Source organism: Dermochelys coriacea, chromosome 2 (genome assembly GCF_009764565.3).
Source record: "Dermochelys coriacea isolate rDerCor1 chromosome 2, rDerCor1.pri.v4, whole genome shotgun sequence".
NCBI classification, from domain to species: Eukaryota; Metazoa; Chordata; order Testudines; family Dermochelyidae; genus Dermochelys; species Dermochelys coriacea.
The window spans coordinates 77,434,072-77,446,142 of NC_050069.1; the positions used below are offsets into that span (position 1 = coordinate 77,434,072).

General features: G+C 44.8%; 1 protein-coding gene across 1 annotated transcript in view; it reads left to right on the top strand.

Annotated features, from left to right (window-relative positions):
* The first annotated feature begins 290 nt into the window (after positions 1 to 290).
* KLHL14 (kelch like family member 14) overlaps positions 291 to 12,071 on the top strand; it is a 76,984-nt gene continuing 65,203 nt past the window's right edge. Inside the window, exons 1-2 of the mRNA XM_038391179.2 lie at positions 291 to 588; positions 1,492 to 2,463. Of these exons, the coding sequence (XP_038247107.1) occupies positions 1,535 to 2,463 (929 nt within the window). The 5' untranslated portion in view covers positions 291 to 588; positions 1,492 to 1,534. The remainder of the gene's footprint in view (positions 589 to 1,491; positions 2,464 to 12,071) is intronic.

A 12,071-nucleotide genomic window follows, 5' to 3' on the forward strand; every position in this document is an offset into this window, starting at 1 on the left:
TTTGGCCGCTGGTGGTGGAGCAGGTAAGTTTCTGGCCTTGTGTCTAGCCGTCTGTGTGTATTTTCTTGTGTCTTCTGGTTTGTTTGTTGGTGGGGAGGAGCGGGGTGTATTTGTGTGTGTGTGTGCTGGAGGGGGAGGGGGGGGAGTTGTGTAACGAACGCCTTTGGAGGATAAACTCCCATTGCAAGAAATGGGCAAACGAGGAAGAAAGAAGGGGAGGGAAGAGGAGGAGGAGGAGTGTGTGTGGTTGGGGGGCGGGCGGGGGAGAATTGACCGGGTCCACTTAAAGGGAGAGGCTCGTGGAGATTTCTTAAACCCCTGCCGGAAAGGCAAAGGGGGGGGGGGGAGGTTCAGCCGGAGCGGGGCAGGGAAAGTGGCTCGGGCGACCTCTACCCCCCGCCCCCCCCTCCCGCCAAGGAACTAGGGAAAATATAAGGAAAGCCGCTTTCCGAGCGAGCGGCCGCGCAGCAATGGAAGGAGCCGGGCCCGGGAGGGTCCCGCCGAGGAGCGGGAAGAGCGGTGGCGGGCTCGGCTCTCTCGGAGGCGGCATGTGGCCAGCCCCGGTCCCCGTCTCTCCAGCCCGCGAAGGTGCCTCCCGGCGCAGCGGGGTGTCTCCGGGAGTGGCGGGGCAGATGCCAGCGGCTCCCCCTCCCCCCCCCCGCCGGGGGGCTCCCCCCCTCCCCCAACTTGAACTTCGCGGAGTTAAAAAGCGGCGGCGCCTCCCGCCCAGAGGCGAAGACACCGGAGGGCAGGACAAGCCCAGGCTCCCGCCCCCGCCAATCCGCCGCCTGCCCAGCGCCCGGCTGCCAACTCGCGCCAAGCCGCGCGAGGGGAGCGCGGGGCAGCGCCGGCCCCCGGGCCACAGAGAGGCGCGCGCGCGGGCTGCCGCGGGGCGAAGCGGAGCCCGGCGCTATAGAGCCGCGAGCAGCGGGAGGGAGGGAGGGAGGGAGAGCAACAGGCTGGGCGGGGGACCCGCGGGGGCCGCCGAGGCTGTATTGCCGCGCTGGGCTGACGCGGGGGGAGGGTTTGTTTTGTTTTGTTTTTTTGTTTTTCTCAGCCAGCCCGTGGCTAGTGTCTCGGGGCATCGCAGAGTTTTCACATTTGAAAACAGGCCCCAGCTCCTCGCTCCTCCCCTGGAAACGAGCACGATTTGCAAACTTGGAGGAGGGGGGGTCCCCAAGCCGCGCGCCTCCCTGCCCCTCTGATTCCCTCTGCTCCCTCGTTACACAAGCCCTGTGCATGGAGGACAAAGCCCCCGCGCTAGGCACCGGCCCCAGCAGCTTGTGCAGGCTCCAGCCCCCAGATGCACCCGGCGCCAGCTTGCTGCAGCTGTGCATGGCTTTAGGGCCGTGGCTCTGGGGAGGGGGCGGCTGAGTGGAGAGGCTCTTGCGTTGCAAGCATGCACATCTAGCAATGATGAGGGTTCCAGGCCTGCTGTAAAGCTCTGTGTTTTTTGTTGTCCCCTTCCCTTCCCCTGCCTCCTTTGCCCAGCTTGGAGGAGGGTGTAAAGGCAGGTGCGTTGAGGCTGCTCGCCATGTCCAGATCCGGGGACAGGACCTCCACCTTCGACCCCAGCCACAGCGACAACCTGCTGCATGGCCTCAACCTGCTGTGGAGGAAGCAGCTCTTCTGCGACGTGACCCTGACGGCCCAGGGCCAGCAGTTCCACTGCCACAAGGCCGTGCTGGCCTCCTGCTCCCAGTACTTCCGATCCCTCTTCTCCAGCAGCGGCGGTGGCGGCCACCCTCAATCCCTGGCGCTGGGGCCGGGCGCTCAGGACGGGCTGGGCCTGGGGGCACCCCCCAAGGAGCAGCAGCAGGAGGAGCCGGGCACCCCTTCTTCCTCGCCCGAGGACAAGCTGCTGGCCAGTCCCAGAGCCATCAACAACCTGGTGTTGCAAGGCTGCTCGTCCATCGGGCTGCGCCTGGTGCTGGAGTACCTGTACACGGCCAACGTGACCCTGTCCCTGGACACGGTGGAGGAGGTGCTGTCGGTCAGCAAGATCCTGCACATCCCGCAGGTCACCAAGCTGTGCGTGCAGTTCCTCAACGACCAGATCTCGGTGCAGAACTACAAGCAGGTGTGCAAGATCGCCGCCCTGCACGGCCTGGAGGAGACCAAGAAGCTGGCCAACAAGTACCTGGTGGAGGACGTGCTGCTGCTCAACTTCGAGGAGATGCGCGCCCTGCTCGACTCGCTGCCTCCTCCTGTGGAATCGGAGCTGGCGCTCTTCCAAATGTCCGTGCTCTGGCTGGAGCACGACCGGGAGACCCGCATGCAATACGCCCCGGACCTCATGAAGCGCCTCCGCTTCGCCCTCATTCCGGCCCCGGAGCTGGTGGAGCGGGTCCAGTCCGTGGATTTCATGCGCACCGATCCCGTCTGCCAGAAGCTGCTGCTGGACGCCATGAACTACCACCTGATGCCCTTCAGGCAGCACTGCAGGCAGAGCCTGGCCAGCAGGTAAGGGGGAGCTGAATGGAGGACAGTGGCTGGCAGGTGGGAGGGGGTGATTCAGCCACAAACTTAGTGGTTTTCAGTAAATGCCTGGAGGGGTAAAAGTTGAGTTCGACCTGAAAAGATCCAACAAAGGAAGAGAGGTGGGGTGAGGGGCATGCAGCGGGGAGGAGGGAGCCCCCTCCTGCACATCCACACACTGAGCTGGGGGCGGGGGCAGACACAGCCACAGGTATCGGATGTAAAACCTACAATCGCATTACAGAAATGCCAAGCGTGTTACACCCTAAAGGAACAAAAACGTGGGTAGTGTTGTTGACCCATTAGTTATGATCTGTGCGGTCAGTTTGATATGGAGTGATTGTGCTGTGCAGCTAACGTTTCTAGAAGGTTTTGCTATAGCCCTAGCTAGCTGTACCTCTTTGTAATATTTTAACCTACCTTCGACTCCGGAAAAGGACTTTTGATTAATGAAGTATCGCATCTCTTCCGTGTCATCTTGTTTAGTACAAACCAGACAAAGATGGAAATGAACGATTGCGGTGCTACCCTTTTCCCCCAGCCCTGCCAAACAAACTTTGTTTTGTTCCCTCCCCTTTTCTCAGTGATCAGAGAAGTTGCTGATGCCAAAGTTGATGCTGATCTGTCTAATATCTGAGAGCAAAATGCTTCTGTCTTTTAAAATCTCTCCATTCATTTATGAAGCTAGGACACGTCTGACGGGAAACTGACTAGGGTAAAGAGAGGGAGGGGTAATTTCCCACTGCATACCACTGTCTGTGCTGGGTGGTTGGAAATACAGCAAAGTATGCTGTTTTCCAGACACTACAACACCCTATAGTTTGGTATTTACAAAACTATTTTTAGAGGTGTGTATTGCAAACAGGATTATGATTTAGTAGCTGCCTCTTAAAATATAATGTGGGAAGAAGACTCTATGGGCAAACAGCCATGGTTTACTAGCATCAGTTTTAAATCCTATCACGAGTTCCTTGGGCTGTTTGCATTAGGAGTTAGTATCTTGTCAGCTTCCCATCTTTCTATTGTGGTAATCTCCACAACTCCATAAAATATCATGCCTAATCCATAGCCTTAAAGTGCAAACGTTAGATTTGACCATGCATTTGATTCATGACTTGAGAACTTCTTGTAATTATTATAGGCCATTTCCCTCCAATTCTATCTCTTTAAAGAAGGGGATGCATCTTCAATACAATACATTTTAAACTATAATACATATATTTAAATCCCATTAATTGATTTTTGTAAGAAGAATTGCTGTCATACTTGTTCTGATATTATTGATGTTCAGATAAATTCCATATTATGCATCAAAACTTGTGACTTCATAATGTTTATATCTATGACATCTTAGCTATTGTCGTGCTAATGAGGTAATTAATCGTGATGTAAAAGACTGACAATGTGAGGTTAGTGTCAGTAGGTGAAAGCATTCCATATAGTTTAATGAGTAGTTAGTAAATGGAAACTAAATTAAAAGGATATTTGAGGGATTTAATTTTTCTTCTCTTACAATAGGTGTATACTTCATTTTGTTCAAAAAATGGAATGATATAAAGCAAATATGGTGACACAGTATTACAAAAAATCAAAGCATGTTTAGAAGATTTTGCTCTGCATTTTAACTATTATGAATATTAAGTGGGCTATTATTAATACCTGGTATTCATAGGATAGAGTGGTATAATATTAAGATTTTAAATGACATGATATTTTACTATTAATGCAGACTATTTTTTGAAAATCTAATTTTAGTATGTACCTAAATGGTTTAGCTTTAGAAATACTATAAGTGCCTTCTTTTATTATCTCTGTTTGTCTGTTTTAGGGTTTTTTTGCACCCATCACCAAAGTATCTAAATGATTCCTATTGCTAGATACTGGAATAAAAAAAGAATACAAACATTTGCAGCAAAAAGTATTTCTGGTAAATATCCTTAGATTTCAACGCTCAGAACAGTTGACTTTCAAAATGCAAAATCCACTACCTGTTTCAGTCTAGATTCCGCACACCACCCTGGGGCATGCTGGGGCTCATGTCCTTGTGGATTGCTGAGATACCAGGCTGTTTGGTTCAGTGAAGATACCTTCCAGCTTCACTGGTCCATATCATTTGAAGGATATGTAGTGGTATTCTGACCACTGACTGCTTACAAGTGTCATGGATGCTGTAAGAATCAGATATTCCTGCTGCTGGAAGCGGTCTTTTACTTTAAGCAGGAAAGTACATAAAGGATTGTACTTAGCAGACTTAAATTGGCTCCTAAATGGCAGTTGTTTAATTGGCTAAGAGAGACTATGAAAATCATTTTTTTTTTATTTGGAATAGGTCTGGGTATTGTTGATAATATTCCAGACATCCTTTTATTAACTTTAAAAGGTGAATAACACAAAGTCACATTCTCAACTTTAACATATGTTTAGAAACAGTATTGTAACTAGCTTCCGTTTTAGTTTTGAGAATCACAAGTGGTATGTCTAAAACATTTTAAATCTAATTTTACAAACATACATACAATCTTTCATGAAATGTTAAAATATTAAAGTACCAAAACAAACTAGTATACAGAATGCATTTTGTGTATTTTCATATTTGGGACTGGATTGCGGAGTACAGAATTGATAATGCACAGTCAAGATCCATTGTTGTGTCTTGATGATCTTAAGGTCACCTCATTGTTCCATCAGATTGTACTGATTCACACATGCCTTTAAAAATCCAGATCCCTCTCTCTTAGCTATACTGACTGAAGTTCTGACAAGAGTGAAAACTTATCTACTTACTTTACTGACTAAATATGACTCAGAATACATACAAAGCACTGGTCTATTGAATAAGAAGTACTATTTTACCTAGTGAAATGAACGAAATAAACAAGGACAAACTTATACACCTATCCAGATAAGCTTTTGCTGCCTGCTATATATAGTTTTGCTAAAACTATGATATCTGATAGGCTTAACATTCAGTAAACATGTTATTTTTAAGAAAAAAGATATGGCAACATTTTCTGGAATTATGAATTTGAAAAATAATATCTAAAAATTACTGAACAGTAAAATAAATGGATGAATAAAATATTTGTAGGATTGTTAAAGTTCACTATGGTTTCCTGGGAGCAATAATAATCTTAATAGATTAGAACCTCAAAAAAAATGATAAAAGATTATTCAAAAACGATTCATGGGTCTTTAAGAGATAAGTTACTCCCTATGTACACTAAAGTTTTTAATTACTGAGAAGTAAACAGCACAGTGACATAGACATCTGCTTGGTAAGCATAGAAGAAATCGGGAAGATCCCACACACACTAAACATTCACCTGATAACTTTCTTCCTTACTTAAAACAACACCTTTTGTCTCTAATGTACTACTTGAAAATTATAGCACACAACTACTTTGGGATTTGACCTAGTCACATTTCTTAAATTCTCACCAAGTAGAAAGAGTAAATATCAGAAAGCTTAACATATGGTTGTTTTGCTTTCAAAAGTAACTACATAAAAATTGTACCATCTTACTTAATAGAGCTGTCCCTTGAAGGTATTCTGAGTCATATCGATTTACTTTACTGCCTAAAATAAGTTTTCACTCTTTTTGGGAAAGGGAACTGGGTTTTATTCTAGCTCATGCAGAAGGAACAGAATTATTTACTGAGTTTCAAATGCAAAATCTGTATTGTTGCAGATGCATGAATTAGAAAGAGTCCTGTTTGACTTTCATGTTGGATTTTCAGGAGTCTCATTTAGTAAAAGAAAACAGATTTCCACCTGTGAACTAAGCAGATTCTTTCTGGAAGCCACAGAGACAATAAAGATGGAACCTCCCATAATGACTTTTTTCCAAAGTTGCCTTTCAGACTACAACTAAACTGTAATTTTAAAGAAAGTTGAAGAGTAATATTCCCATTAAACACTGTGGTATGCTAGAGGCTTGATCCTGCAAGGTGCTGAATAATCAGACTGTGATTCAGCAGAGCACTTAAGCACATGCTTAATTTTATTCTGATATCCCTTTTACTGATTTTGCGCTGGTCACTTCTCTGACTTCTTTGCTCCTATATAGGCCCTGGTTCAGGCAGGTACTTAAGGGGAAAAAATAGTGGGTGCTCTGCACCCACCGGCAGCCAAGGCTTGAGGCAGCCAGTCAGGGCCCGGCTGGGCCAGTATAAGAAGGGCTCCTAGGGAGGAGCTGGGTCAGTCTCACTCCAGCCTTGGAGTGGGTAGTACCTAGCTGCCTGAGAGCACAGGGTACCTGGAGCAGAGCAGAGCAGGGGAAGGGCAGGCGGAGCTCTGGCCTGGTGAGTCCCCAGGCTGAGGTCTTGCTGAAGGCCAAAGGAGATACTGGGGCTGCAGGGAGACAGCTGGGCCAAGAAGGGCAGCAAGTCCAACCCCCTTGCTGGTGATGAGTGGCCATTACAGACTTCAGTCTGTCTCAGAGGAAGTGGGCTAGATGATGACTGGCAGAAGCCACTGAGGCAAGGTGGATATAGGAGTTTGGAGTTCCTCTGGGAGGGAAGACCCAGAGTATGGGGGTATTGGTGTAGGCAGCACCCCAAGGAAAGGGGCACTCGAGTCTGGGATGGACACAGGGCCTGAGGCAGGAGAGACACTGGCCAGAAGGAGGTGCTCTGAGTACTGGAATTGAGTTAATTCCTGGTCAACCAGCAGGAGACACCACGGCGGTGAGTGCTCTATGGGCTACAAGCCCGCTCACAAACTTTGGGGATTCCTAGGAGATCCACCTGAGCCATTCAATGAGACCTTCTCCCCACAGTGGCCCACTCCTTCAGAACAGTGCTGTAACTGCAGTTGCCTCAGAAATTCACTTAAAGGAGGCGCCCCATCAGTGAGGGGGTTTTATGGAACAAGCAGAGGCAGGCTGTATGATCTTTTACATATTAGTACTATGGAGCCAGAGGGAGGAGGATATGCATGTCTCCCAGCTGTACTGGTGTTCTGAGTGGGATCCTCCCCCCAAATCCATTCTTCTGCTGTGCTTTCCCCAACATGCATCTGATCCCATGGAGGGTAGAGGTAAGGGTGGCTGAAGGAGGATAGCCTCATGCACGTGTTTCCTTCTGCACATGGATCTTGAAGACAGAGAAGTTCCTCAAAGGAGGAAGGAGAACTCTGAAATTCTGAATCTGTAATTACTGGCTATTGTAAATGAAAGGTCTGCCTCAGTAGAATCATTCAACTCCATATTCAAGAGTGATAACCAACCTGGATATTTGCGAGGAAAAGCTGAAGAGAGAAAATAAAATCAACATATAATGTTTTTTTCCCCAAGAAAGAGATCTGAGTTCTGTTAAACACATACTGAGGGAAAATCCCAGTAAAAATAAGATCACTATTTGATAGTTCAGGTAAGTCTTAGAAAATGCACTGAAGTCCCTGTCTATCCCAAAAAGTGAATGCAGCTTCATCCCTGACAAAGGTCTTGCACAGCAAGATATCTTCCCAAAAGAAGAAACATATGGGAAGTTAGTGGGGCCCCTTAGGAGAAATTTTGGGCTGGAGTCCACTGTAGAGCTGGTTGGGAATTTTTCAGCAAAATGTTTTTTCTCTGGAAAATGCTAATTTGTTGAAAACAAAACTTTTTGCAGGAGTGGGTTAGTTTCAATTAATTTCTTCACTCATAAATCCACTCCACTTAAGGCAACTTCACTTAAAATCAAAATTTATCAAAACAAAATGTTTTGATATTCTCTAAACAAAGATTTCAAAAAGATCAAAATGAAATGTTTCAATTGACCTGAACCGATTTTTTTATTTTTTATTTTTTTATTTATTTTTTGTATTATTATTTATGGTTCACTAAAAAATTTTGAGTTTGACTTTTTGTCCATATTCAGGGTGGGAACAATCTTGAAATCTGATTGGTAAGCCATTTCCCATCTAGCTGTACTCACCACTGGCTTTGCCCATCCAGCTCCTTCTTATATCCACCACTGGCTTTGCCCATCCAGCTCCTGTAACAAAATAAAATATATACAAGTTTCAAAGGACAGGAAGTTAAAATCTATCATCCAAAATACTTCTTGGCATCATTTTTCATAGCTGAGATAATCACTGGCTCCTGAAACTTCCCTTAAGGACCATGGCACCCAGTATTGTTGCTAGTAGATATCTCTTGCTGTGTCCTTGGAAGGCAGACAGCCAACTTTGAAGAAATATTATCACCTGCCAAGTTTGAAAGAAGCAGACTGTTCAGGGAGAAGCTGGGAAAAGTAGAATCTGATGCAGCAGACAAAAAATATAAATAAATAAAAATGTCTTTCCTTCAGAAACCTGAGAGGAAAAGAAGATAACTAACCTTAAAGGAACAGACAGTTCTTTTAAAGCTCCTGTGGAACTCAGGGAGAAATTTTAGAAAGAGCTCAGGATACAAGAGAAACAAGTTTAGGATCAGAGACAATGGAGGAGACAAATCAAGCCAAGATCACTTCTACTCAAATAACAGCAGCAATTTTCATTTCCTAAGCCCAGCTTCCTATGAAAAGGAACCATAGATAGCAAGAAAGAATAAATTGAGGTAGAGTACCCCTACAGCCACATACTGTTACGAATCAGGCTGTAGTCAGTCTTACTTAATGGTCAGGGCAGGAGACTGGCCTAGGGGAGCAGAGGTGACCAAGTCTAGTGGCAAGAGCCCAAATCAGAAGCCAAGATACCAAGTCCAGGTAGTGAACCATTGTCAAGAGCTAGGAATCAGTAGTCAAGCATCAGAACCAGATTATTAGCTGGAGTAGGGGGCAGGAGCAGAAATCTGGACCTCTGAGCCAGGGGGAGAAAACCAGGGGTGGATCTAGGAACAACAGAGCAAGAGGCAGGAGCAGGGAAGGAGCTGAGAGTAGGGAACAGAACCAGAAAAATAGCTGCAGCCATGGAACACTGTTAAGCAGCCAAGGACCCTCCCTTGCTGCAGGGTTTAAGGATGTGTCTGAAGGCAATGAGCTGGGTCTGGGTTCAGCTGTGGGAACCCTGACACATACTTCCAACATTGTAATCGAGCAAAGGCCCCTATCATCAGGAAACTTAATAACATTCATAGATCTTTTAAAGGTCTACATGCCAATAAGACTGGCACGGAAGATTTCTGTTATTCACTTACCAAGCTAAACACTGTGAGTATAAGTTCCTTCCACTGAGATCAGATTGAGTGCCTCAGGGGTTCATTGGGTTGTTAGTAGACACAGTTGCAAAGCTCAGGTCTCAGTGAATTTACAGATACCTATGCTTGGATGACTTTCTAGTGTGGATATAATCATAGGAATATAGGAGCAAGTATAGGAAGCGACTAACTCTGCAGCGACAGAAATACAGAAACATGGATTCATAATAAATTTCCACAAAAAGAAGCTGGTTTCAACACAGTCATTGATACAAGATGAGAGATGCCTTTGACAGAGGAAAGGTTCAAGAAGTTAAGTTTGGCTGGCTATTCACAGTGGAACACGGGGAAAGAAAGCATATATTAGTGCCTGTCTCAAGCTACAAGGAACAGTGGTTTCAGGTACTGATATAACAACCTTGGCAAGATTCCATATGCGATAACTACAAAGATTCTTTATGAAGAGCTGGTACCAATCTCTAGTCAACATGAATAATAAGCTAGTAATGCAAGGAGACAATGATGAAAAGGTCATTATTGGATGTTCCTCCGAGACAAACAGTAATAATGGAGGCCAACCTTCAAGGATCGTAGCCCATACTTAGTTCATATAACAACACAGGGGATCTAACCGCCAAATGAGAAGATATTCAATCTGAATGTCCTGGAACTAAGAACAGAGAAGCCTGCTATCTTAACTTTTCAGAATCAACTCAGAAACCATCACAAGTTAGTAACAACATGAAACCAAGCAGTGATTGCATTAGTAAAAGTCTGAAAGGTACTCAGAACTCCAGGTCACCTCAGGAATCATCACTCTCAATAGAGTGGATGGAAATTCCATATTGACAATCATATAGGAAATGTACATAAAAGGAAACAAACATTTTAAAAAAGCATACTGGTTAGCAGGCAACCTCATCAACAGTGCTTTAATCATGAAATCTTCAATTATATTTCTTATTGATACAGTCAACCTCACATTAGACTTCTGCTTCCAAGGTCAATCACAAGACAAAGATTTTTTTTTCTAGGAATGAGTATCTTATCTCTTATTTATTTATGAAGTACTTATCCAGTGCTCTGTGTGCTGGACAAAAATTAAAACATTTCAAGAGATCAAGAGGATCATAAACAGACATCAGTCCCCACACAGTTCACTCCCCCAGCTTGTTATTCTTAACTTCCCCCAACCTCTACCCAACGTCATACACCATTTCCTGTCCCAGATCCCCAACCCCTCAAATAGTCTGCAGGTCAATCCCCAATCAACCCTTCCTCTCCCAAGGAAATGAATGGGGAAAAAAGTTATTTTCTGGAGTCATCAAATGCAGGCTTAGACAGATGTAGCTATTAATTCTACTACAATATATATGGTACATTGTCTCTGGGTACTCTGCTAATCAGGCCTATACAGAGAATAAAATCAGAAAGTATATCTACCATCTTCATGGCATCAAACTGAATGAGAAGACTCTGTTTCTCAGACTCAGTGATGACATCAGTGGGACCACCATTCAGTTTCTCATAGATGCCTCCTCCTAAGGAAAGGAATATGTTGGAAAAAAAAGTTGTTCTAACCAAATCATTTCTAGGATATTGTTGTTTTGGGAACCTATAGAGCACACTCCAGGATTTGACTAAAATTCATATATTGATATTGAGACAAGAACTGTGACCCTAAGAAAAAAATATTCCCCACATCCCAGACTTCCTACAGAAGGGCATGCCCTTAGGGTACACTTTGAGTAATCTAAAAGTTTAGACCCTTGCTCTGCCCGTTGAAGAAGAGCTCTGTGTAGCTCCAAAGCTTGTCTATCTTACCAACAGAAGTTGGTCCAATAAAAGATATTACCTCGCACACCTTGTCTCTCAGATATGTTAGGGTCAGATAAAAGATCCCAGATACGTATACATCTCCAGTTAGTGTCTGAATCTAATAAAGCCTATCAAAAAAATTGGTTTCAGAGTAGCAGCCGTGTTAGTCTGTATTCGCAAAAAGAAAAGGAGTACTTGTTGCACCTTAGAGACTAACAAATTTATTAGAGCATAAGCTTTCGTGAGCTACAGCTCACTTCATCGGATGCATCGAAAGCTTATGCTCTAATAAATTTGTTAGTCTCTAAGGTGCCACAAGTACTCCTTTTCTTTTTATCAAAAAAATTGTGTCCAAACCAAAACTTAAATTTGGTGTTCCAAACCGTCAGTAAGCCCATATTTGAACCTCTGTATCCTGGTATCTTCTGTCTGTTAAATGAATGTTTCTAGTCATGGTTACCTGTGAAATGAGAGGGTCAGCACTGGGTACGTTAGCCTTAGAAGACCTTATATTGCATTCCCACAGCATTAAGGTAGTTCTTAAAACATCCCCGCCACTTATGTCCAATGTCAATTCACCAGCCACAAGAGACTGTCTTCCCAAATTTCAGTCCTAAACCAGAGCATGAAAAAGGAAAGCTGTAATGGTGTAAACGG